Source organism: Fistularia commersonii, chromosome 28 (assembly GCF_037954325.1).
Source record: "Fistularia commersonii isolate RoL2024-O1a breed Wild chromosome 28, RoL_Fcom_v1.0, whole genome shotgun sequence".
Lineage (NCBI taxonomy): Eukaryota > Metazoa > Chordata > Actinopteri > Syngnathiformes > Fistulariidae > Fistularia > Fistularia commersonii.
Window position 1 is genome coordinate 2,385,152 of NC_141311.1, and position 24,823 is coordinate 2,409,974.

At 39.8% G+C, this 24,823-nt stretch overlaps 1 protein-coding gene across 2 annotated transcripts in view; it reads right to left on the minus strand.

Annotated features, from left to right (window-relative positions):
* LOC147217157 (ras-related protein Rab-26-like) overlaps positions 1-24,823 on the minus strand; it is a 59,225-nt gene that overhangs the window by 4,519 nt on the left and 29,883 nt on the right. For both annotated transcript variants that reach the window (XM_086176531.1, XM_086176530.1), the window contains 2 exons: positions 23,254-23,320; positions 14,980-15,032 (listed from right to left, as the gene is read on the minus strand). In XM_086176531.1, the coding sequence (XP_086032657.1) occupies positions 14,980-15,032; positions 23,254-23,320 (120 nt within the window). The remainder of the gene's footprint in view (positions 1-14,979; positions 15,033-23,253; positions 23,321-24,823) is intronic.

Sequence of the window (24,823 nt, forward strand, 5' to 3'; positions counted from 1 at the left end):
TTATCGATTTCGAGGTCATTTTGTTCCCCGGGGCCGCGTCGTCCCGTCGCGTCCGACTTGGCGTCGCTCCTTTCTCGCCGCTCAAACAAAGCTGTGAAACGCTTCACCTTCGAGCGACTAATGATCCACGGCTCGTAATTAGATCGTTCGGTCGTTCGTAGCGGCTCCCCCGACGGGTCGTTTCACGGATACGATCATCGGTTCCGGATGCCGTTGCTCGAAGTCCGGGAGAATTAAAGTAATATATGATCCTCCCGTGGGAGCGGTGGTGGTGGCGGTATGCTCTGGTAGACGGTGAACGAGAGGGCGGAGGAAAGTGTCAGGGGTCAAGTGTAAGAAAAGAGTGAGAGGGAAGGCGTAGAAGACGGAGCTGGAGGCAGCGGAGATGATGATGTGGAGGTCGGGAGCGAGGAGATCAGGAATGAGTCTGTCGTGGACTCTTGTTCGCAGATGACATTGCGATCTGTGGTGAAAGAAGGGAGCAGGTGGAGGAGGAGGGCACGGAAAGGTGGAGGTACGCCTTGGAAAGGAGAGGAATGAAGATTCCCCGCAGTAAGAAGACAGAATACCAGTGTGAATGAGAGGAACCCGAGTGGAAGGGGGTCGATGTTATGGAGGTAAAGGTCGCTGAGATGGTTTGGACATGGAAGGAGGAGGGAGGGTGAAGATCTGGGGAGAAGGATGCTGAGGTTGGGGAGTGAGGTATGGCGACACCTGAAGGAAGCAGGCCAAGGAAGAAGAGGAAGAAGAAGGTAGAAGAACGTTGAATCTTGAAGCAGCCAAAATCCAGCATCTCCAGTAGGCAGAAGCAATCATCACCACCATCACCACCACCGCACAAGGGGAGCCAGTAGAAACGGCGAAGGTGTACAGATACCTGGGCACTGTCCTTGATGACCTCCTAAGGTTCATCAGGAAATGTCACCAGCAGCAGTACCTGCTCAGGAAGCTGAGGTTATTTCAGGTTAGCGGCACAATCCTGACCGGCTTCTATCACGCCTTCACCGAGAACGTCATGACCTTCTCCTTCCATTCCATCACCCAACACCACAAGGATGTCCAGGAACGCACCACCTCGGCCTGCTCCGAAATAATTGTCCGACCCCTCGGACCTCTCTCCCGCTTCCATAACACCAAATAATAAAAGCAGCCAAAAAGATCCTCACAGATCAGTCCCACATCTTCCACCCGGCCTTCGACGCCGTCCAATTCCTCATTTCCTGCAACCCTGCAAACCCCTCATCGCCTTACGCCCCCGTCAACCCGCCGAGTAGAAATGCCTCTCATGATATTATAGATTTATTATATAAACAGTGACCTTACTTACAACTTGCACAATTCTGTACAGTAATTTATTTAAATGTTTTAAATATATTTAATTTATTTAATATATCAAATATTAAATATATTAAATATATTAATATATATTAATGTATTGAAATTAAATATTAAATATATTAAATGTTATTATATTTCCGAAATATATCAAATATAAAAACATTGAATATTAAATATATTTAATATTTAATATATTTATTTTTATATTTAATATATTTAATATGTTCAATATATATTTAATATATCTAATTTCATATATATATAAAATTTATTTATGTTTAAATTATTTATTTATTTACCTACTCATCTACTTATTTATTATTTATTTTATTTATTTATTTTTTTATTCTTTCGTGTTAAAGTTTGATACTACAATCCCCACATGCCCCCCATTGTCCGGCGGGGACAAATCCATTTTTTTTTCTTATTTTGATTCTCCAATGGATTGTAGCGAGCGGTTAGCTGGCCTGTGCTTCGTCCCAGTAGAGCGAAATAAAGTTTACATAAACTCATAGAAATAAATGTATTTATTTGTGCATTTAGAACAGCGGGGGCTTGGAGCTGATTGATATCGGGCGACCGCTAAAGTCGAACATCCGGCGTGGCCTTGGCTGGAGGACCCGGGTCGGGTTCATCTTTTATTCAAGACTGATACCGGGATCTCCAGCCAAAGGCTTCTAAGAGCCAAATGTCAATGACAATGTGACACGGCGGAGGCGGAGGAAATTTATTTCTCCGCTTATCGGCACGCAATTAAACTCTCTCAATGTTGTGGCGAATTTGATACGTTCTGGGGGGGGGGCGAAGGGGAGTCGAAGCTCATCATGATGGAATTCAACAAAAAAAAAAAAAAAAGGGGGGAAAAAAAAAAAAAAGAGGAAGGGAAACAAAGGCTGACGTGACAGAAGGAAAGGATGTGACGGAGAGATAGAGGCTGGCAGGAGGCAGCAAGGTGGAGAGACTGATAGTGACAATAAAACAAAAGAGCGAATGATCTGTGCGAGACAGGAAGGGGATGAAAGGCGGGCGAGACGGCTGCCGGCGGCCGCGACGCGACACGGCGGAGACAAGTTGTCACTGTGGGAGGGACGTGAGGGCACGTCTGATGCTTTCTGCTGCCTCCGGAGAGATTTCTACTCCCGCGGGATCCACGCTGTTTGCTCACTTACGCTGATGACTGGCTGAAAGTTTCAATTTCCAAAATGATAATTAGGTATTAACACTTTAATAGGAAACATTTATAGCTTGTATACAGAATGTATTCATATATATATGTATATATATATGTTTGTATATATATACCGCATGGAAGCACATACATACATATATAAACTGCATAGTAGCACATATACTGCATTGAAGCACATAAATATATATGGTGCATAGAAGTACATATATATATACTGCATAGAAGCACATAAATATATATTCTGCATAGAAGTACATATATATATACTGCATAGAAGCACATATATACATATATATTGCATAGAAGCACATGTATACATATATAAACTGCATAGTAGCACATATAGATATATACTGCATTGAAGCACATAAATGTATATACTGCATAAAAGCACATATATTCATATATAAATTGCGTGGAAGCACACATATATATTGTACTGAAGCATATAAATATATATACTGCATAGAAGCACATATATATATACAGTATACTGCATAGAAGTACATATACTGCAAAGAAGCACATATATACATATGTTTTGCATCAAAGTTCATATATACATATAAACTGCATAGAAGCAAATATATATAATGCATTGAAGCACATATATACATATATTTTGCATCAAAGCTTATATATACATATAAATTGCATCAAAGCTCATATATACATATAAACTGCATAGAAGCAAATATATATAATGCATTGAAGCACATAAATATATATACTGCGTAGAAGTACATATATACTGCATAGAAGCATATATATATATATATACATATAAATTGCATAGAATCAAATATATATAATGCATTGAAGCACATAAATATATATATATGTACTGCATAGATAAACACACACACACACACACACACACATATATATATATATATATATTGCATCGAAGCACATAAATATATATACTTCATAGAAGTACATATATATACTGCATAGAGGCACATATATAAATATATTTTGCATCAAAGCGCATATATACATATATAAACTTTATAGAAGCAAATATACATACTGCATTGAAGCACATTTATCCAGGATATTGTATTGGTTAAAATATACCCAACGTTAGTGATGGTGTTACTTATTTCAACGTTAGTGTTTTTTAGGGTTAAGACAATCAGAACTTTTCGGACGTTCTCGCCGGACACATATAATGACGCAGCGGGCCACATTTGGCCCGCGGGCCTTGCGTTTGACTCGTGTCCAATGGAAACCCCACCAGGGAAGCGCTAACCTGATAATTAAACCGCCTCTTTTAGTAGGTATAGAATACCAGCCTAGCGTTATCTTCAGAAAACAACACAAATGAACTCATCTAACTAAACGTTGTTTGCATGTATTGGACTCCAGCGAGTTGCTGCAGGATGGAAATATGTAACCTGACTGTAATTGGAGGAGGTTTAGTCTCCTTCCACAGGCTTACCCTTCGCTTTCACGTTTGTCTAAGGAGCTTTGCTACGGGTGACGATGCTATTCTTGCAACACTTTGATCAGAGTCTTACACCAACAGGCGGATCGGAGGAGTCTTGCTCCCGTCGACAGAGCGAGCGCCCGGGGGAACGCTTGGAGAAAGTAGGACTTCTCCCCCGAGAGGAGGTTTAAGCTGCTCGGCTCGCGGGGAACGACAACGTCTCGTGGTCTGACGGTGACAAATCTCGTCATCGACGGCGTGTTTTTCAACAACCGGCGTCGCAAGAACAAATCGATCGAAGAAACACACCATCGGAAAGGACGACCGAGGACTTTTGGTCCGAGGACGTTTCTCGATCGAGAGTTTATCGCAGTTTGGTTAATGTTTCGGGTGCGATGAATTGAATTGTGAACGGATTTCCAAACGGTTCACCGGCTGATCCGTCCGCCCGAGGGGCCCGGCTCGCCAAATCCGCTAACTTTCAAGGGCATAGAACGCTTAAACAACCCGGTCGGCTGGAAGTCGAGATAAAAACCTCTTGCGGGATTCCGAGAAGCGAACGGCCGCTTCACTTTGGACGAGTTCATGACTTCTTCTTCTCGACATCCTCCATCATGATCATCATGATTCTTCTCAGTGACGGATTTCAGCAAATGAAAATGAAACAATCATTATACACAAATTGCAAACTTCGATTTAATCGATTTCATCATTTTAAATTCCTAGATTTTATTTTTTTGACGATGCAATGATTGGAACTTGTGCTCCGAACTTGTCCTGAGCGCTCGCTTGTTTGTGATTCTGACAGTGGGCGGGGCTTAAGAAGCTGCCTTCCGATTGGCTAACGATGGCTTGATGGGCCGGAAGTCGTCACGGGGAAGTGAAATGATGAGATATTAAAAATAATTAAGTGATGTTAGCAAGGTTGTTGAACTATCCAGACTCTGTTATCTATTTCATCTTATTTTTGTTCATTTATTTTATTTTTGTTACTGCTATTGTCACTGTTTATGTTGTTGTTTTGGTTGTTTATTTTCAACCTTACTGTCTTTTTTTTTTTTTTTTTTACATAATATTTTCCTAAATATTGTTCTCTCTGCTGGCTATTTATTTATGAATGTCTTTTGCTCTAATTGTCTCTCTATTTATATTTATATTCATTTTTATTAACATTACTACTGTTAGGGTGAGTGCCAAGGGAATTTTCCCTATGGGGATCGGCAAAGTTTATCTTATCTTATTTAAAAGCCGTCGATCGCTAGGTCGACTTCACATTTCCGAGTGTTACAGGTGAATATAAAGGAGAAAAATCAATAATTTACAGCTTTTAATACTTCATGAGGGGAAATATACAGAGTGTCAAGTGCAGGCAAACGGGAGAGTCACGGTGAGTCGGCTGAAACGTGCCCTCCCTTCCTCCCTTCCTTCCTTCCTCCTTTAAAAGCTATAATAGTTTTTGACAGCGTGCACAAATTAGCTGGTCTGATTATTTCTAAAATCCTTTGTGACGTGCGTGGCGGTGGCTTCCACAAGGACGTCGGCTCGGTGAAATTCTATTAGGACTCGCCAGCCCTCGAGTCACTGGTCCCTGGCGAACGATATCCTTACCTAGTAAAACACAGTTCATTTATTAGTTAAACGCTACAGTTAGTGAAAGCCGCGGCTCCTTGAACCCTCTGATACGGTGAGTATTTAATTAAAATGTATTTTATTTTAGTTTGTTCATTTTTAAAATGTAATTTTAAATTATAAGATCACGCCGGATGTTGTAACGTCTAAATAAAATGTGTTTGAATATTTTAGTCGCTCTAAATAAGCAAGTTAAAGGATGACAGAGAGAGGATGGCAGTTTTGGTTTGGTGCTGGTGGATTATTTGAGTTTTGCTTTTTTTTTTTCATAAATACAGGAAGGACCCAAATAGATATGAAGTATTTTGCTTCAACCCAATGTCTTTTTTTTTTTTTTTTTTGGAGTTCAAAATGTTTTGTTGCATGCAGAACTGTAATTTTGTTTTCTCTGCAGTTGTTCATTGATTTAAGAAAATGCAACCATTTTTATTCAATACAAAATCTATCTCCCTATCCATTTTATTACATAAAATAATACAATATATTGAATACTCTCCACATTAAATTCTATTACATTATATTATATTATATTATATTATATTATATTATATTATATTATATTATATTATATTATATTATATTATGAGATGAGATGAGATGAGGACAACTTTATTAATCCCGAAGGAAATTGTTGTGCCAGAGTTTCAAGTACAAAAACATAACAGTAAAAGATAATAGTAGAAAGGAGGAAGAATAAGAAATATAATGAAATATGAATTGTCTAACTGTTAGCAGTAACTACAAAGATTGAAGATTGAATTATATTAATTATTAATTATATTGATTATATTATGTTGCCTTAATTTAGATATAGATATATATAAATATATGTATATAAAGGCAAAAAAAATAACATTATATGCAATAATTAGATGCAAGTATTCATTTTAAATTTCAAAATTGTTGCGTGTCTCCTTGTGTTTTCTTTACTTTGGGGAAATGAGTCCAAATGGCTCTTTGTGAGGTAAAGGTTGCCGACCCCCGGTCTACGTTGGGAGTTTGTGAACCGATTAAAAATACACGTCCAATATTTCCCTTTTCTTTCATTACTATTCATACTTTAGACTTTATATAGATACTTCTGCCGCTGTGGAGCCGAAGTAGAGGGATGTACAGGACTACCAAGAAGTGTACGCAGGATGATTTTATCGCGAGTGACTCGGCACAGGAATAAATAAACAGCATAAAATTGAAATGATGAAATTACAGCTGCAAAGTACTATCACGTGCAAAAGTGACCTGTGGAGTTGCACGGAAGTGCAAAAAGGCTCAGCGACGATATAAATGGATGTTTGCAGATAATTCTGTAAATGAGGGCTTGCAAGCAGGAAAATCTTCCATTAAGTTGCCAAGTCGTCTAATAAAGCTGTTTAATTTAAGCCGGTGGGAAATTCATTGAAAAATGTAACTTCTCCGGCTTTATTTTATTTTTTATTTTTTTTACAGCCTTTAATTAGTGACTCCAGGAAAGTGGGGAAAACGGTGCATCTCTAACTCTAATTATCTCTTTAACGGTGTGAAATAAATGCGGTCGATTCGGCGGCGTGACATATCGATCACTGATGTAATAACTTCAATTAATTCGAAGCTGCTTGGAGTTTCCGCGGTCATTCAGCGGGTCGTTTGTGTCGGTTCTGGTTCTAAACCTCATCCCGTATCTGCGTTCCACTTAAAACCGTCCGCAGTTATTGAAAGCAATGATAAACTCTGACTTGCAGGTGTTTTCTTGGCTTGCTGTCCAACACCTGGAACAGGAGGTCAAGAGGAAGACCAAAGAGAAGATTGATGGACGTTGTGAGACGAGATGTAATAATAATAATAATAACAATTTTATAATGTAAATTCGTCCACCTGCGCCAGGGGAGCAGTGTTTTGCTCAACACACTCGGAGTTACTGAAGGTAGTTGGTGTGAGAGAGGAGGATCTAGAGCAGTGATTCTCAACCAAAGGGCCCAAACTTGGGCCCCGAGCGCCACCTAGCAGACCGCAAAAAAAATCTGTTTTGTCCATGTGGGCAGCGAGGGCTGCGGGACGCAATAACAACTCCCAACCATGTAGTGGCGCTAATGCATCAGTCAGTTGTTACTTTAACCAGCTCCATAAATAAGGAGAAGACACTCTGCTAGCTGTAAACAAACAAGATGGAGAAATATTCAAAACGAGAAATATGAAGACGACCCCCCCGCCAAAAAGTAAATTTTTGCGCAAGTGCAATCCCGACTTCATTAAGTACAGCTTCGTAAACGGAGGTAGCGAGGCAGTGCCGAGAGCCCAGTGTGTGGAGTGTGTGTTAACGCCGTCTAACGAAGCACTGAAGCAGTCAAAACTACAGCGGCACCTGGAGACCGAACATCCGACGCTTGTGGGAAAGCGAAAGAGAAAAGAAGATGGGCTGCAGATGCAGAAAAGATCGATCGTGTCGCTGACTGGCAACTCTAAAAGTGCACTGAAAGCTGGCTACCTGGTAGCCAGACGTGTGGCACAAAGTAAGAAACCATTTTATTTCATTTTATTTGACAAGGTTTTTGCTTGGTAAACTGTAAGTGGATTTGGTTTATTGAATTGAATTGAATTGAATTGAATACAAATCAAACCAAGAGTGAGATAATTATAAACCTATACAGTGTATATATATTAAATAATACATATTAAATCATATGATATAATTAATGATAATAAATAATATATATTAAAATTATATTTAATGGGCCCTGGGCCACTCTGTACTGAAAAAAATGGGCCTCAGGGTCAGAAAGGTTAAGAACCCCTGATCCAGAGAATAAGGTTAAATGGAGAAGGTTGATTCGCTGTGAAGACGCCTGAAGGGAAAAGTCTAAAGGAGAAGAAGAGGATTAAGACAAACTTTCTGGAGTTTTCTGGAGTTCTCTGCATCACAAATGCATCGGAAACTCCAGATATGCTTGTTTTAATGGGTTTGTCTCTGTTCTCTAGCGGGGAATTTGACACAGGAGGATCTTCTAAGCCTGGATGGGATTCAGAAACCGAAACATGAACTGCAATCCTGACTCGGACTTTACCTATCGGCCCGAAAAGTTCCTCTTATGGAAACTAACCCCAACCTCAGCTTCCTTCTACGAAGATCTCCCTGCTTTCACGACAGATCACAATGTCATCTGCAAACATGATGGTCCAAGGAGATTCCCGTCCATCCCCGTCCATCGCCGCAGCGAGCCAAAACTATAACCATATTGAATTATTGCATAACCTCCAAATGTTTGTCGCAGGGGTCATAAATTTCCCGGATCCACTCCTGAATCTTCACACCTGCAAAACTGTATTTACAGCGGCGCTGTGGTTGACCTTCGGAGCGACCAGACGGCCATCCATCAGCGGGTAACGCCGCCACGTCCTCGCAAAGGCGTGGACCGGAATCGACCTGAAACGATGAAACGCCGTCGCCTCAACGGTGCACCGAACTCTCGAAGCAGCGCGTTATCCGGCAAAGAATCGAGGATAACGGGAAAGGCTGCGGCGCCGCGTAAGCCTTCTTCATCCATCTAGCTCAGCACTTCTCCGTTATTTTCTGTAAAACATTTTCCACCATCGCTCTCCGCTTTCATAAAGTTGTTGGCGATATTTGGCACGTTTTGGCTGAAAAAAAATCCCATCAGCATAAAAGGGGTGGAATGTTTTTTAATTTCTTTGTCTTCATGCTAACGCTGCTAGCATTTTTAGACATACCGGTCTTTCCTCGCCTCCCGCCCCAGTGAAGCCGACGCTACAAACGCTTCATCGTATTTCCTCGTCTTAACTTTCGTGTGACTTTGGTTTGTCTCATTATCTCTTTTCATTCCTGTTAGATAATTTTCGTTCACAGCACTTCATATTTCCTACTCGGCACTGGAGCAAAAAAAAAACCAAAGCATCCAATCTCTTGGCCTCACGGAAGGGACCGTCCGACCGGCCTCGCGTACGACGTCGGATCGATTTTTCTCCCCGTGGAGGTTCTGCCTCCGGCCGAAAGGATTTCACGCAAGCTTGAACGCAACCTGTCGGTAAGTCGTAAGATTTGGGATTCCGCGGCCGCCAAAGGCCGATATCTTGAAATCGCATCACCGGGTTGTTTGTTGACACTTTCTCTCGTCGTGCTTTGGGTCGGGCGACGATGGCGATGTGACATTTAACAGCCGGGCGACGGGCAGGCGGCCTTTTCATCGCCAGCAAATCTATGCACAGGGGAGCGGCGGCGAAGAGACAAATGAAGGCGGAAAAATAAAGGTCCCGTCGTTGTTATTGGTCTCACTGGGTTTGTCCGACGCCGCCATCGAGCGGCGGGTCATCCCAGCACTTACGCGCAGCCTCACGCAAACTTCAACTCTTTTCCGTGTAAAAACGCGACTGTATCCTGATCATTTTGCCTTGCAGAATTCAAGAAAAGATTGCTCAATTTCAATGAACGGGTCAATTTTCGAACAGGAGGAGCAGCGTGTTATAAGACGCATGATAAAAAATACGCTACGTTACGCTAATGTTGAACTTTATTCATCTCGCTTTGTTCCCTCGGAAACCGTTTGGTTTTCTAAACTTCAGTTCATCTGCTTGCTTCCTCCACTTCCGCACAATTGATTCATTCATGTTGATATTTTTTTCTTATTTGTTATTTTCTAAATAACCCGTCTACCGATTTAGTTTTATTTTGATAAAAACCCGTCCCTGCTCCGAGGCGGGATCTCTCATCACAAAATGTCCAGCACGATGGCAATTAAAAAAACTTGATTCTTTAGCAGCTGCTCTACTTTGAATTCTGCTTCGTAAGCAAGTCTCTTTGGTGTCTTTTTTGGGGGTCCTCACACACACAAATGTACAGTAATATTATATCGAAGCACGGTACGTACCAGAGTGACAAAAAGTGGCGTTCTATGTACTGTTCTCTGATTGGTTTGTGGTTGCCAGCGGTAGCGGATACCTGAAGTTAGCGTGAGGTCGGAACAACGTTGTATTCCAGCTCTACATCATTAGTTATCTAACGTTTTTGTGACGTTGCAACCCATATTCAACCAAGGACCCACTTTAATACGTCGTCCCCGTGTCAGGTGGAAACGGTCGCGCAATCAATCGAGGCTTCGTTGCACGAAAACATCTCGACGGATGATAAAATTGGTCGGAGGTCATTGGGGATTTTTTGATTTTAAGTCGCTCTCGGCTCCGGCTTCCTGTTCCGACGGCGAAAAAGTCAGCTTGGAAATAAACATCTACTGTGATCAAACGATGCATGATGAAGAATCGATATCATTGCGAGTAGAACTGGAATCCCATTGCTTACATTACACTAACACAAGGTTAATTGACAGAGAACACATCTCTCTTATCTCGTCATAGACCGAAAGCTCTGCAAGGAGCCAGACTGCTTTTTAACCCAGACAAATGATTTGCAGCGAAGGCCTAAGTGGACCCTGATAGTCTCCCTCCAGCTCGCCCACAGACATTCATCACATCTCTAAACGGCTCGTGTACTTTCCGACGCAACTTTCCCGTCGCTAGAAACCCGCAGAATCACCCAAACTCACGGTCGGTTTTTTTTTTTTTTTTTTTTTTTTTTTTTTTTTCAAACGCCCCGTCGTGGATTTAGATGAATCCTCCACCCGGTTAAATAATTCAGCTCAAAAATAAGTTGATCCAGACGGTTCAATAAATGAATCTCTCGCCTTAAGGTCTCCTCGCTGCTTAGACGCTGGAGAAGAATAAATCGGAGGGAGGATAAAATTTCTCCCTCCCCTTCAGAGGGGCATTCATCACCATTAGCGTTCATTAGCATGAGTTAGTGCTTGTTAGCCGGCAGGCATCTGCAGCGCCCCGACCGGCGTATCTCCCCTACTGGAATGGACATTGACTGATTGCAGGGCGCGCGGGGATTAGAGGGAGGGTTTTAAAACCGCACCAATGGCGAAGCATCACCGTTACCATGGAGTAAACCTAGAAGATGATCTTTTTCACATCACGTCTTTCAGCTCCAGACTGATCCCACCGCCAGCGCCATAGGAAATCATCCCTCCCGGCTGCCGTTAGACCAGGGGTGGGCAAACTTTTTGGCTCAGGGGCCGCATTGACTTTTGAAAATTCGAAAGATGCGCCGGGTCACCACAAGATATGATACGAATAAAAAAAAAACAACCAAAAAACGCTTTTGTTAACAGTACATATCAGACTCGTCTGACATTTGCTTTGATAATATATCCAGCTTGGTTTTGAAGGCTCTGACGTTTTTTTCCCCTTGTAGCTTCACGTCCAGCTCATTCATGTGTGTCAGTGTGTCCACAGTAAAGGCTAAATCAAAAAGCCAATCTGTGTCATTCAGTTCAGGAAAATTCTCAAGTAGCTCCAAAAATGAAATAATCTCCTGTTTGAGCTCCCATATTCATCAATCCAATCATTCACATCAAGAATGAATTCTGTTCCAATCTTTGGCGGGCCAGATTAAAAAGACCAACGGGCCAGATGCGGCCCGCGGGCCGTAGTTTGCCCACCCCTGCGTTAGACCGTCAGAACCATGCGCAATAAATGTGCGATAAATGTTTAACCCTAAAACAACCCCTACTTACACACAAAATTACTACATGTAATCATATACATGTCCAAAATACATATATTTTTACATCCCTTTCACTGTATTTTTATTTATTTTTTCGATCTTTACCGTTCTTTCTATTTTATTTTAATTTTTCCCTACTTTATTCTTTATTTTTATATAGAATTCTACATGGATTCCCACCCATTTGACTGCTTTCAGCAAAAAGCAATATTCTGATTCTGACATCACGTTTGCTCCAAGAGGAAAAAAAATGTGCGAGCAAGAGATTCCAAAAGAGAGAAATAAACCTCTCGGTTATGATTTGCTCCAAGTCAGATCATCTAATCGTTCATAATATACAGCCATTCACTTTTTCATTTCATTCACACATGTGGATCATTGGACTGTGGGAATAAACTCGTGCAAACACAAGGAGAACGTGGAGACTCCGATCAGAAAGGCCGAACAGGGGACGCACAAAACCACCGCAACTGCAGCTTCCAAAGGGAACTTAGTCAGCATTATGTTAAAAAAGATAATTTAAAAAAGAAATTGAGGAAATTTCAGCGTGAGATGTGAGAGTCGTTCATCATTTCATTCAGGAAAAAGCACAATGAAGACGCTTCTTGAAAAACTAGCTTAATTTCAACGCATAAGAATAAAGAAAAAAATAAATGTGTAAATATATATAGGCTGCTTGTTTATAAGCCGCAAGCGTTCACATAGTATCATGAGAAATTTACACAGAAACATTTTTTTAAACACATACCGGCATCATCCACAAATACGTACCGGAAATGCTTTTTTTTCCGAACAGTGTTTGTAAGATTAATGATAAATAATAGAAGGAAAAGTCCATCCATTTTCTATCCCCGCTTTGTCCTTCTCCAGCTGATCGCTATCTTGCTTTTCCTCCCGCACACTAAAACCACTAAAGTTGTTTTCTTCTGTATTGGAATTTAACGGCCTCCGAATTTCACGGTTGTTTCATCGGTCCGATGTTATGATGTTAAATGTTTTGCTAGCATGAAGCTCGTTAGCACAAAAAAATTTCATAAATCTCGCAAATCCTACATAGATCATTTAATTGTCCCTCAGCTAAAATCTTCCATGTCCTTCCCCTGTTTAGTGATTTTCTGGTTTAGTCAACAGAGCGCTACTTTTGAAAAAAAAAATAGCAATAAGTTGTTTTGCAGCGAAGAATAGTTCATCATCAGCAAACAAACATGACATCTTAGATGCAAACATGCTCTGTGAGCACGAGTCCAAGGAAATTGAATTCCCTGGTTTAACGAATGGTTTCCTTGCAAGGAGAGGTAAGCTGATTCCTATTTGTTTCTTTCTCCGTCATCTAATCTCTTTCAGTGTTTCCTGTTGTTAGGAGTTGATACGGCCAGGAAATTTAATAGCGTCCAACAGGAAGACACTGGAGGCACCATTCAAATATTTCCTCAAATCAGCTGAGGTCTTTTCTTTGGCGTTATCACCCTGCGAGGGTTCCCTCTACACACAAACGTGGTGTATCTTTAGCTTTTTAAAAATATCACAATGATATTAAGTAACCGTTGTGCGGGGATCTATTATCGCACGATAAAAGGTTTGGATGGATCAAATCTAAAATGCACATTTTTCCATTCGAGCTAATGCAGCATAGCTTAAGCTGTCTCCGTTAGCTGAACGCTAACTTAATATTTCATACCTCATAGTTCAACGTTTACATCACAGCACACTTTACTGTTAATTTGCACTTTATTATTATTATTATTATTATTATTCTGTCAATTTCATGTCACTGCGGGATTGCAAGCATCTTCTTGATTCCTCTGTATGTCCTGTATGTGCGGAGAAATCGATAATAAAGCTTTGATTTTTGACATTGATGATGATTTTTTTTTGTTGAAATCCTTCAAAATTAGTGTCAATCCCTTGGAGAACGAAGGTCAAACTTTGTACCAGTACGCAACAAAAGCCCAATAATAACTATCTCCAGCCTTAGCCCTCGTGCTAAGCTAAGTCTCCTTGTGGGGTGTGGTGTCGTTGGAAAGGCCACGCGCTAAAGCCCAGAGCGCTATCAATAAATAATTGTGAGGGCCGCCACTTTATGGTGGTTATAACCGCTTAAATTATGCCAAACTCAAGGCTCACGATCCAAATGTGGCCCGCAACCTCATTTTATGGGTCTGGAACGTCTTAAAAGGTCTGATTGTCTTAAAATAAAATAGTCAAACCATGATTGACCATAAACTACATTTCCCATAATTCATGCTAATCATGTTTAGCATGAGTCTCACATAAATGCCACTTTCAACAAGAAGATTTGTGAAATAAAAAATGATCCCTGAATGTCCAGGAAGAGAAAAGAAGAAAGATGGGAATGCATTTTTCTAAATCTTACATTCCATTTATTCTATTTCCACTGTTTCAGTTACACGTGACCCTTTGAGGGTCTTCAAAGTTTGCATGCAAAGTTAAATCACTATAATGTAATTATGAGTCCTGTAATGCTTGATAGGGCGTGTCCTCTTTTTTGTTTCCCCCTTTTTCTTCAAACAATATATGGGGAGACCTTCAAATCTCCTCCTGCTCCTCACGCTGTCACACTGATTTTAATGAATCTTGTCATTTGGTGATGTTTGCAGCATTTGACGGTTGACGCATCAAATGCAACACCCAGACTTACAGCAAACAATCTTTTAGCGAATTATTCTGACAAGCCAACATCCGCCTGTTGGATAGATAATGCTAATGCTTTGTTTAGCATCACAATCTTTGCTCTTATTTAATTATACCCCGATACAACCGACAATGATATAGTGTGACATTGTAATAAAAAGCAATAATAGCATTGGGAGGGCCGCCTACCTGGATGTTGTCAAAGGAGGTTTTATTGGTAACGTCGTAAAGCAGAAGCAGCGCTGAAAAAAAACAGAGCAGAGTTGGAACGCGTTGCCTGAAAAAAGTCACAACAACAGCAAATGTCAAATGAAACATTGCGTATAAAGGAAAGAAGTATTACGGATTTATAACACGAGACCCGATAACGCCCATAAAGATCGATAAAAGGTTAAAAAAGTCCGCGCACGAAGAGGGCTCCAGTGCAAAGATAATTTATTTCAGCAAAACGTTTTGAGACACGTTAGCTCTTCTTCAGATGCTTAACAAAGAATGTTCAGCTGAACACGTGATTCCGCACACAGGAATTAAACTCAGCAACAATTGTCACAAAAAGAAAACTTAATAAGAAACATAAATAGTACAGGAATATAGAACATCTTGAATAGGTATAATAGTAGTAGAGATGCTTAATTGATCGGGAAGGTGTCTAACAGCATGCACAGAATACACAATGCACAGATCAAACACATCTGCATACAAAGCAGAAAAAAAACATTTATACCATATATACACACATATAGATAGATATATTAATTTTTTTTAATGTATATTTTTACATATATAAAAATCCAACGAGGTAGGATAAGGTCCTGATAAGGTCCCTACTGCAATACACAGGACTGTCTCAGTAAATTAGAATATTGCGATAAAGTTCTTTATCTTCTGTAATGCAATGACAAAAACAAAAATGTCACACATTCTGGATTCATTACAAATCAACTGAAATATTGCAAGCCTTTTATTATTTTAATTTTGCTGATTAAGTTCAAGAAAACTCAAAAATCCTATCTCCTATCTCAATTAGAATATCATGAAAAAGTAATTTTTGTTTTTTTATTTGCATTACAGAGAATAAAGAATCTCATCACAGTATTCTAATTTTCTGAGACAGTCTTGTGTATATATATATATGTTTTTGTTTGTATTATTATTATTATAGATATTTTTTTTGATAGACAAAATCCGTGAAATAGAAACCTTTATTTTTTTTTTTTACAATTATATAATTAAATACTCTATTATACATTGAAAAGAGAAAACAAAACATTTTACAGGCTCAATCATTTGATTCACAAATAAAAGTACTGTACTTTAGAAACGTTTTTTTCAACAAATAACTTCTGTACTGTCAAATACTGTCAGATAATAATTTTAATCATCAATGTGAAGAGAAGGCTTCAAATTGCGGAGATTAGCAGCGCCCACCGCGACCTGAGTAATTTGATTAAACGGGAGAAAATTAAAAATGATACTGAGAAAAATTGCGGACAGTTGCAACCTTTTTTGCATCCTTATCAACACTTCTTGCTGCTGTCGTCCTTATGTTTTTTTCTTCCTTCTTTATGGAACGAACGGAAGATTCATTAATTCCGTAATGCCGACCTACAGCCGCATAGCTTTTACCTTCCCAGAAGTTTAACTTTATTTGCGATAGATAGCATCTTTTGCTGCCTTTTGGGCCCTTTTGTTGGTCCAGAGCGTTTTGTCAACATTATGGGTTTTAGAGAAACTCGAAATTGCAAGAGAATTTGCATGTACGTCATGTAAATTTGGCAAGCTGTTTTACGTACGTGTACATATTAAACTGCAACGTTATTGACGCACAGGTAGAGAAGAAGCGGAGTGACTTTTTTAGCCAATCAGAATGCAGAACAAAATGGACGATGCAAATCCGTGAAGTAGCGAAACCGTGAAAAGTAAACCGCGTTATAGTGAGGAATCACTGTACTGCATTTTATTTTTAAAAAGTAGTTCATGATTTTTATGTTTTTTTTTTCAAATTATAGATTTATTCCATGGGCCGGAGCAGACCCCCTGGTGGGCTGGTACCGGCCCACGGGCCGAACGTTTGCACCCCTGTCAATAGAAGAAATGCCCAGTCCTGGTGCTGTTAAAGTCCATTCTTTTTCATTAAAAACATTATTGACATATTTATTTCGTGGCGTGCCGTGTGACATTTCGCTCAAAAAAGCGTCGGGAAACAATGATCCAAAATGTGAACCAGTCGGATAACCTGCTAGAGGTGCATGGATGACCTGACACCTGGTTACGTAGCGCGTTTTCTTACATAAAGTCAAATTGCGGCCTCGCGAATCGATTCGATTGTCCTTCCGATAACATTTTGGCTGCAGGCGGAAAGTCGGCGGCTGAAGCGCTCGCTCTGAGCGTGGGAGGACGACGGGAGACTGAGGCGGGAGAGGCTTTGAGGGAGGATGGTTTTTGATGTCGGCGGACATAAAACATAAATCTGCTGCGTAGGAGAAAGCGGTTTGACAGCCGTCAGATATCTCTCGCCAGTAAATTCACACTTTGCTTGTTTGTTTGCGTCGTTTCGATGCGACAAAGCACATTAAGATGTGAGTTATGGGTTTGGAAAACACTATCAGAGCATGGAATATAGCGATGTGCCTCTATGTGTGTTGGGTAAAGGAATAGCGAGCGTTCGGTCAACGTCATCTTTCAGTTTGTTTTTCACGTGCGACGTTTGACTCACGGAAGACTTTCCCGCGTGAGGCTACCGTGCATTTCAGACTCGGCGCAAATAACAAGCGAGGATGACCTTGACGGCCGGTAGGGATTTATCAAAAGACGACGAAATGCACGCAAGGATTCGCGCAAGCAGACACTCCGAGACAGTAGTTTTTATATAGTGGGTTTGAAAAAAAAAAAAAACGGTAAGGAAAAAATGAGAAAGTAACTTTGCAATGTATTTTTTGCTTCAAAATTTGAAAACATTTTTTTTTTGATGAAAAAATGTCTAGTGACATTGTTAAAATGATCTTTTCTTTTCTTTATTTGATAAAAAACACGAAAAAAAAATTGCAAAAAAAAAAAACAGACACAATTAAAAAGATTGATTTAATAACCAGAATATCCTTGTAAACATTATACCAATCAATTTTCTATTAAATTCTAGTGGCAAATTTTCCCACAGTGACAAGATTTTCCATTTTAACTCAACAATATTTTTCAGGTGTCATTTCTTTTTAAGATCTTCGTCATGTATTTTTTAGAAGAACAGTTCATTACATATAAAGATTTACCCGTTTACCTCCTTTACACAAAAAAAAGGAAAAATTTGGACTTAGTGTTACTTCTAGGAAATTACAACATGAATAAGAATAAGAATAAGAATAAGAATAAGAATAAGAATAAGAATAAGAATAAGAATAAGAATAAGAATAAGAATAAGAATAAGAATAAGAATAAGAATAAGAATAATATTCATACCAAAGAAAATTGTTGTGCCAGAGTTACAAGAAAAACATAACAATAATAAATAATAGTAGAAAATTGTATAAACAGTAAAAAAAAAAAAAAAAAAAAAGCCTGAACTCTTGACTTCACAAACAATAAACTGCAATAAACCCTTATTTTCCGCTTTTTACTTTTTTACTCGGACGGCGGCCGACTGCTCATGGCTCATCCATGATGGGTTAATTGCATTTTCCCCTGGAGGGATTTCAAAAGTATAAATTATTATTATAACCGCTGTGCCGCCCCTTCTTTCCTTTTTTTTTCCACATATTTATTCTTCTATTTTTTTTTAATTTTGTTTTTATATATACATATGGCCCAATATTTTTTTCTGTCTTGTATCTCAAACCCAGAGATGCTGCTATTGTTGCATTGTTTTGCTTTTAAAGGTCGTTTGTGTGTGTTTTTGATTCCGTTGCTCCTGAGAGCTGCTATCTCTAAATTCCGTCGCTCTCTTTGAAATAACAATAAAAGTCCTGAAGCCTTGAATCCTGCAGGCGTTGGATCCTGAGCCCGTCCCGGCCGAGAGGTGGCGTTCGGTCGACGTGCGTTCACTTTTCCATTCGGACATTAGATAAAGCCGTACTGTGCACCCGTTCACTCCCCCTGCAGAGGTTCTCAGTCGTCCAGGTCAGCGGCCCACAACCTTTTTTGAACCAGTTTTATGCATGAAGATGTTTCAGGAGAGCGGTTAGAGGCACTGTCACTTCACAGTATTTAATCTGAATACAACCATTACACTTTATATTAGGCGATTATTCTATCGCGATGAACCCGTAACTTCTTTTTAGAAATGCGGCTTTCTTTTTGCCTGCAACGCTTCTGCGGTCTCATCGTTTGCTCATTTCCTCCCGAAAAAGCTCTTCGGTGACTTTTGTTTCGGGCTTGTTGAGCCGCATTTTGTAATAACAAAGCATTTTGTAATAAACGTCCAAAATGTAATTACTTTTTCATTTCATTTTGTAATAAAGTTGCATTTTGTGATAAACTGCTGCATTTTGTAATAAACTGCCTCAACGCATTTTGTAATAAATTTTGCCGCATTATGTAATAAGTTATTACAATTTGAGAAGATTATTACAAAATGCACTTGCAACTTTTTTATACTCTGGGAAATGCAATAACATGGAATTTATAGAATATTCCCTGTTAATGCAACCTTTGAATAGTGTACTGATAGTAATTGCTAAGTACTGCTACTAGGCTAATGCAGCGATACTAATAATAGGCCTAGTGTTTACAAATACTTTAAAGTAAAATAAAATACAATTAACAAACAAATAAACTCTGCTTTAGAATTTTTATTACATAATGCACCATGTTATTTCCTAGAGAATGAAAAAGTTGCAAGTGCATTTTGTAATAATCTTCCCAATATGTAATAACTTATTACATAATGCAGCAAAATTTATTACAAATGCATTGGGGCAGTTTATTACAAAATGCGACTTTATTACAAAATGAAATTAAACAGTTATTACATTTTGGATGTTTATTACAAAATGCACCGTTATTATTAATGCGGCTCAACAGGCTAATTTCTTTCAAGGGCTAGCTCGTGGTAGCTGACGTGCAAAATAACACGACAGAGTTGAGTGCGGTCGTACGGTGAAGGCGGAAACGGTCGCTTTTCAAAATAAGATCCGGAAAGTTGAATGCAAAAATGTCAAAAAATGACAAAAAAAAGATCTTCTTTGCGGACCGCTACCAAATGATCCGCAGGAAAGGAAAGCCTTTCTTGTGTTTTTACCTTACCCGGATTTTTGTGCTGCATGAACTCCTAAACACCGACCAGATGTGTTTTCTGTACCGATTATAACCAAAATTCATGAAAACGACCAGCTTGTCAGCTCTTCTATCAGACAGAAGTATTATTTAACCGCACAAAGGAGTACAACGCCATTCCCTTTTCATTTCTTGAAGGGTTTGAATGAAACGGATCCATTTATTCAGCACCAACCTCATCTTTGGGTTGTTTTCTGTCTCGCTAATGACAGCGCCGTGTTTTCGTACGGGGGCCGCGGTTCATTCTTTTCAAAATCCTCTTTTTCGTTTTCCTTCCCTTGACGACGTTTCAACTCGGGTTCTTCGGTTACGTTTACGAAATTCGGCTCAGGAAGCGTCTGAGATGAGACTCTTCAGGGGGAAGAAATTCAAGTCCAAGAGAAGAAGATTTGGACTCATCCACATCTCATAAAGACATACAACTTTTCCTCCAAAGAAGAAGAACATGGAGACTCCACATAGAAAAGCCCTCCTCTCGTGAGAGGGAAGCGCTAACCGCTAAGCGCTGAGCTCATCTACTCATAAATCAAAAATCTGCATTCCCGTGGGCGTCTGGCTTCTACCGTTATCTCACTCTGCAGCGAAAACAGGGTGTCATCTACAAAAGGTGGAAAAAAAAACAAAAATCCTCGCTTCAAGATCGATTGTTTCCTTTCCCGACATAAACGGTAGTTTGCAAAATCGACTCGCGATTCTTCGATGTGGACCGACGGGCGAGTCAGACGGGTTTTGGCTGAAACCTGCACCGCCCTCCGTGACAGCAATTACCGTCGGGATAAAAGAAAGAGAGGAGCAGGCAGACGGGAACTCCGGTTTGTTTTTTTTTGGGGTTCGCTGGGGAAAAACCACAGGGAAACTGTCAAAGAGTTACACGCTAGGAAGCAGGCAGGCAGATGGAGTTGCGCGAGCGTTTGTTTGAAGATCACACCGAAGCTGGCGAACACGTCACCCGAGCATACCGTTTGGTGCAACATCTCAAGACACTTCAAAAGCTCGCGGAGAGTTTTTTTCTGCTGAAACAGGGGACTTGTTCCAAAAATTCAGCGGTTTGTCAGCAAATGCACGCTGCCGCGGAAGCACATTTCCTGTCAGGACTCAACGGTGCTTTTAAAAACTCTCCACTGACGACAACTTTTCAAGCTTCGGCGGATCCTCTCAGGGTGATCAATATAGTAATTACTCCCAAATCCCTCACGTTCATTCTCTTTGCGCGTCATAGAGTTCAGAAAGGACGCATCTCTGGGGATTCGAAACGTGGACGTCTACGAGGATAAGCTTTCCTGAACTGTTCTCGTGATTGGCTCCGCGGGTGAAACAAAAGCAGGTTAATTGAAAATCCAGACGAGAAAGAGAGCGAGAGACGTCTCAGACTGCTCTCCAAAATATGAAGAGAGGAAATTATACTCCTTATCGTGCTCCGCAATGGGACCGATGAGAACTTTGGGTGTCGCTACGAGATAGGAACGAATAATACCTTGAATAATTCAACAAGTCAACTGTAAAAACGTGATTATTTCAATGGGGACGATGCTCTCGGACTCATTTATGTATGCGGTTAGCTACAAAACACTAGCCTGCAGCTTAAGTGAATGCGTTTGATCCGAGTGTCCATGTTGTTAATAATGTCGATGTTTGTAAATCGGTATAATTACGGCTCATTGGAAAGACGGGGAACGAGTAATACCCTTTTCGGAGACTCCTGCTAGTATTTAAATCTGCTATCCGGCTACAAATGCTCCTGCAACCACTGTGCTATTTAATGCTACCGTCATATCTGGACTATTGAGCGGACCTGAATAAAAATAACACTAAAAATAACAAAAATAAACATCCATTCCACAGCTGATCGCCATCTTGGTTCTTCCTCCTGCGCACTAAAACAACTAAAGTCGTCTTTTTCTATGTTGGAATTGAACGGCGTCAGTATTTCACGGTAATTTCATCGCTCCGATGTGACGAGGCTCATCAGCCTCCAGAAATCAATCACTTTGTTGCATCGTTGTTTAAGCCGCAGTTTTCAAACTGTGTGGAAAAAGTAAGTTTATAGTCCGGGAATGACGGTATATATTCAAATACATGTTTCTAGCCTCCATACGTCCTATTACCAATCATTTAAGTTGTATTCACACTGAGTTCTGCAAAACCTTATTTGTTATTGTGGTTTTGGTTATCTCTTCTCCCTTTTTTTTTTTTTATCCATTCTGTTCCCTATTCTTATCCTTGTTGCTCACTCTGCTGTCTATTTATTTGTGGATGTCTTTTAATTATCATTCTATTTGCATTTATTGATACTGTAACTGTTACGCTGCTGTGACAAAAGAATTTCCCCCATAGGGATAAATAAAGTATATTTAATCTTATTTTATTATACTTTAAATATATTTTTTCCATATTTGTCTGATATCCCACTGAGGCTCTGTTCTCTCTGGCTCTTTTTGGAACAATTGCCATTTTTTTTGATGAAAATATATATATTTTTTGCTAAATCAACTCAACATATGGCTAATTTTTTTGTGTTTTCTGAAAAAAATGACAAAAACAATAGAAAAGGCGGCATCTCATCTCTCTACTTGACACACACACATACACACACACAGGTCTAATCAGTTCTGAGTTTGTTATTCATCCAGTCTGTGTGTGTGTGTGTGTGTGTGTGTGTGTGTGTGTTTGTGTGTGTGTGTGTGTCTGTGTGTGTGTGTGTGTCTGTGTGTGTGTGTCAATGAGTCAATGCCATCCAAGAACAATAAGGTACTGCAGAACTTCCAGGCCTTGACTGGAGCTCAATGGGGATTTAACATGAATGACTGGCTATGGAAGCTGCACACACACACACACACACACACACACACACACACACACACACACACGGTTCTCAGCCGTCCTCAGTTATGGCCATTCTTCCATTCTAGGACAAAGGCATTACACAGTTACACATGAATCTTCTTTTTCGTGATAAAGCTGTGTGTCAAAAGCTAAAAACAACCTTTGCAACTGCAATTAATTTGCGAATTCCAACCAAAACATAAAAAATAATACGTTCCTCACGGATAGGTGTCGGCCATTAAACTCCAAGAATGTAATCAAGTTTTTCCGGATAGCTGCAGAAATTACAGAACATTGATACGGCTTTAACTAAATCCTGCAAATCCTGCGTCTTGTGTGTGTGTGTGTGTGTGTGTGTGTGTGTGTGAGACTCACCGTGGGCGTCGCGGTAGTAGGCATGAGTGACACTGCGGAAGCGCTCTTGTCCCGCCGTATCCCAGATCTGCAGGGGAATAACGTTGGAGGAAGAGCGTGAACGATTGAAAGAGATCCATCCGTCTTTTCAATCCAGCGACAAATATAACGCCTTTCTTTTAAACAGCTTATCCTGCATGTCTACATAACAAGGTCTGCACTTAGTTCAAACTTGATTGATTATCCTTTTGATTATTAGAGTACTTTCAAGCCGTGCAGCAAATGGAAAACACGACGCAGCCGTATTATTATTTCCACCGTATGGAAAGTAAGCGCTGATGCATAGTTTTGTAAACCGAAACGGGCCGGCGTTCTCTCTTCCGTGTCGCCAAATCTAAGGCGATGCCGCTGATAAATACGACCTAAAGTTCCCATTTGTTGATGGTCAATTAGTTTCCATCCATTAGTGTTCATGTACGTGATCACATTTGTAGGTCATACATTATAACAGGGTTGGTTGTCGTCACCCGTGGTGTCGGATTTTAAGTGTTTACTAATTACATCCTTTCATAAACACGTCTCTTGAGCTGAACCGCAAGAATTAGCTTAGCGGTAATCGTCCGTCGCTCTGATTGGCCCGCAATGTCATTTTATGCGGCCCGTGAGAACGTCTTAAAGGGTCCGATTGTCTTAAAATAAATAAATCAAACACGTGCATTGACTGTATCCACATCAATGCCATTGTCAACAAGTGGAAGTGAGAAATTAAAATAATCCCTAAATGTCCCTGAAGTGTATATTTGATGCAAATGGGAGGTTGTTTCAAGAGATGCATATGTAACATTTTGGATTTGAACAAGTCATAAATTCAAATGTATTGAACGTTCACTCCTTATTTAACAACAATGATCCGTTCCAACGACCACGTTGTTCCGCGAAGGATTCCCTTTATGTCAACTCAAATCATCATATAGGACTGTCTCAGAAAATTAGAATATTGTGATAAAGTTCTTTATCTTCTGTAATGCAATTACAAAAATGTCATACATTCTGGATTCATTACAAATCAACTGAAATATTGCAAGCCTTTTATTATTTTTATATTGCTGATTATGGCTTACATCTTAAGAAAACTCAAAAATCCTATCTCATAATATTAGAATATCATGAAAAAGTAATTTTTTGTTTTTTTAATTGCATTTGATAAAGAACTTTATTACAATATTCTAATTTTCTGAGACAGTCCTGTATAACAGACAAAATCTCAAAAAGTACCCAAAGTACTGCAGAAAAACTGGAGGTCACTGATTAAAGTACCACTACGGTAACGGTGACCGACGAGACTTATCGTTCACGGCTACGGCTACTTACGTACTCGCCGCATATACGTTGACGTCCAAACTTCGAGATATTTTCCTTATATTTTTGTAGTTACATTTATTCCACATTAAGCTACATCCTCTCATTCACACACATATACTCTGTCTTGCTGCGACTAACATTCATTCCAGAGCTCCACCTGTCTAGATATTCCCTAGCAGTATTATGATATTGTACCTACATTGCACGCGTCTACATTTCTTGTTATTTA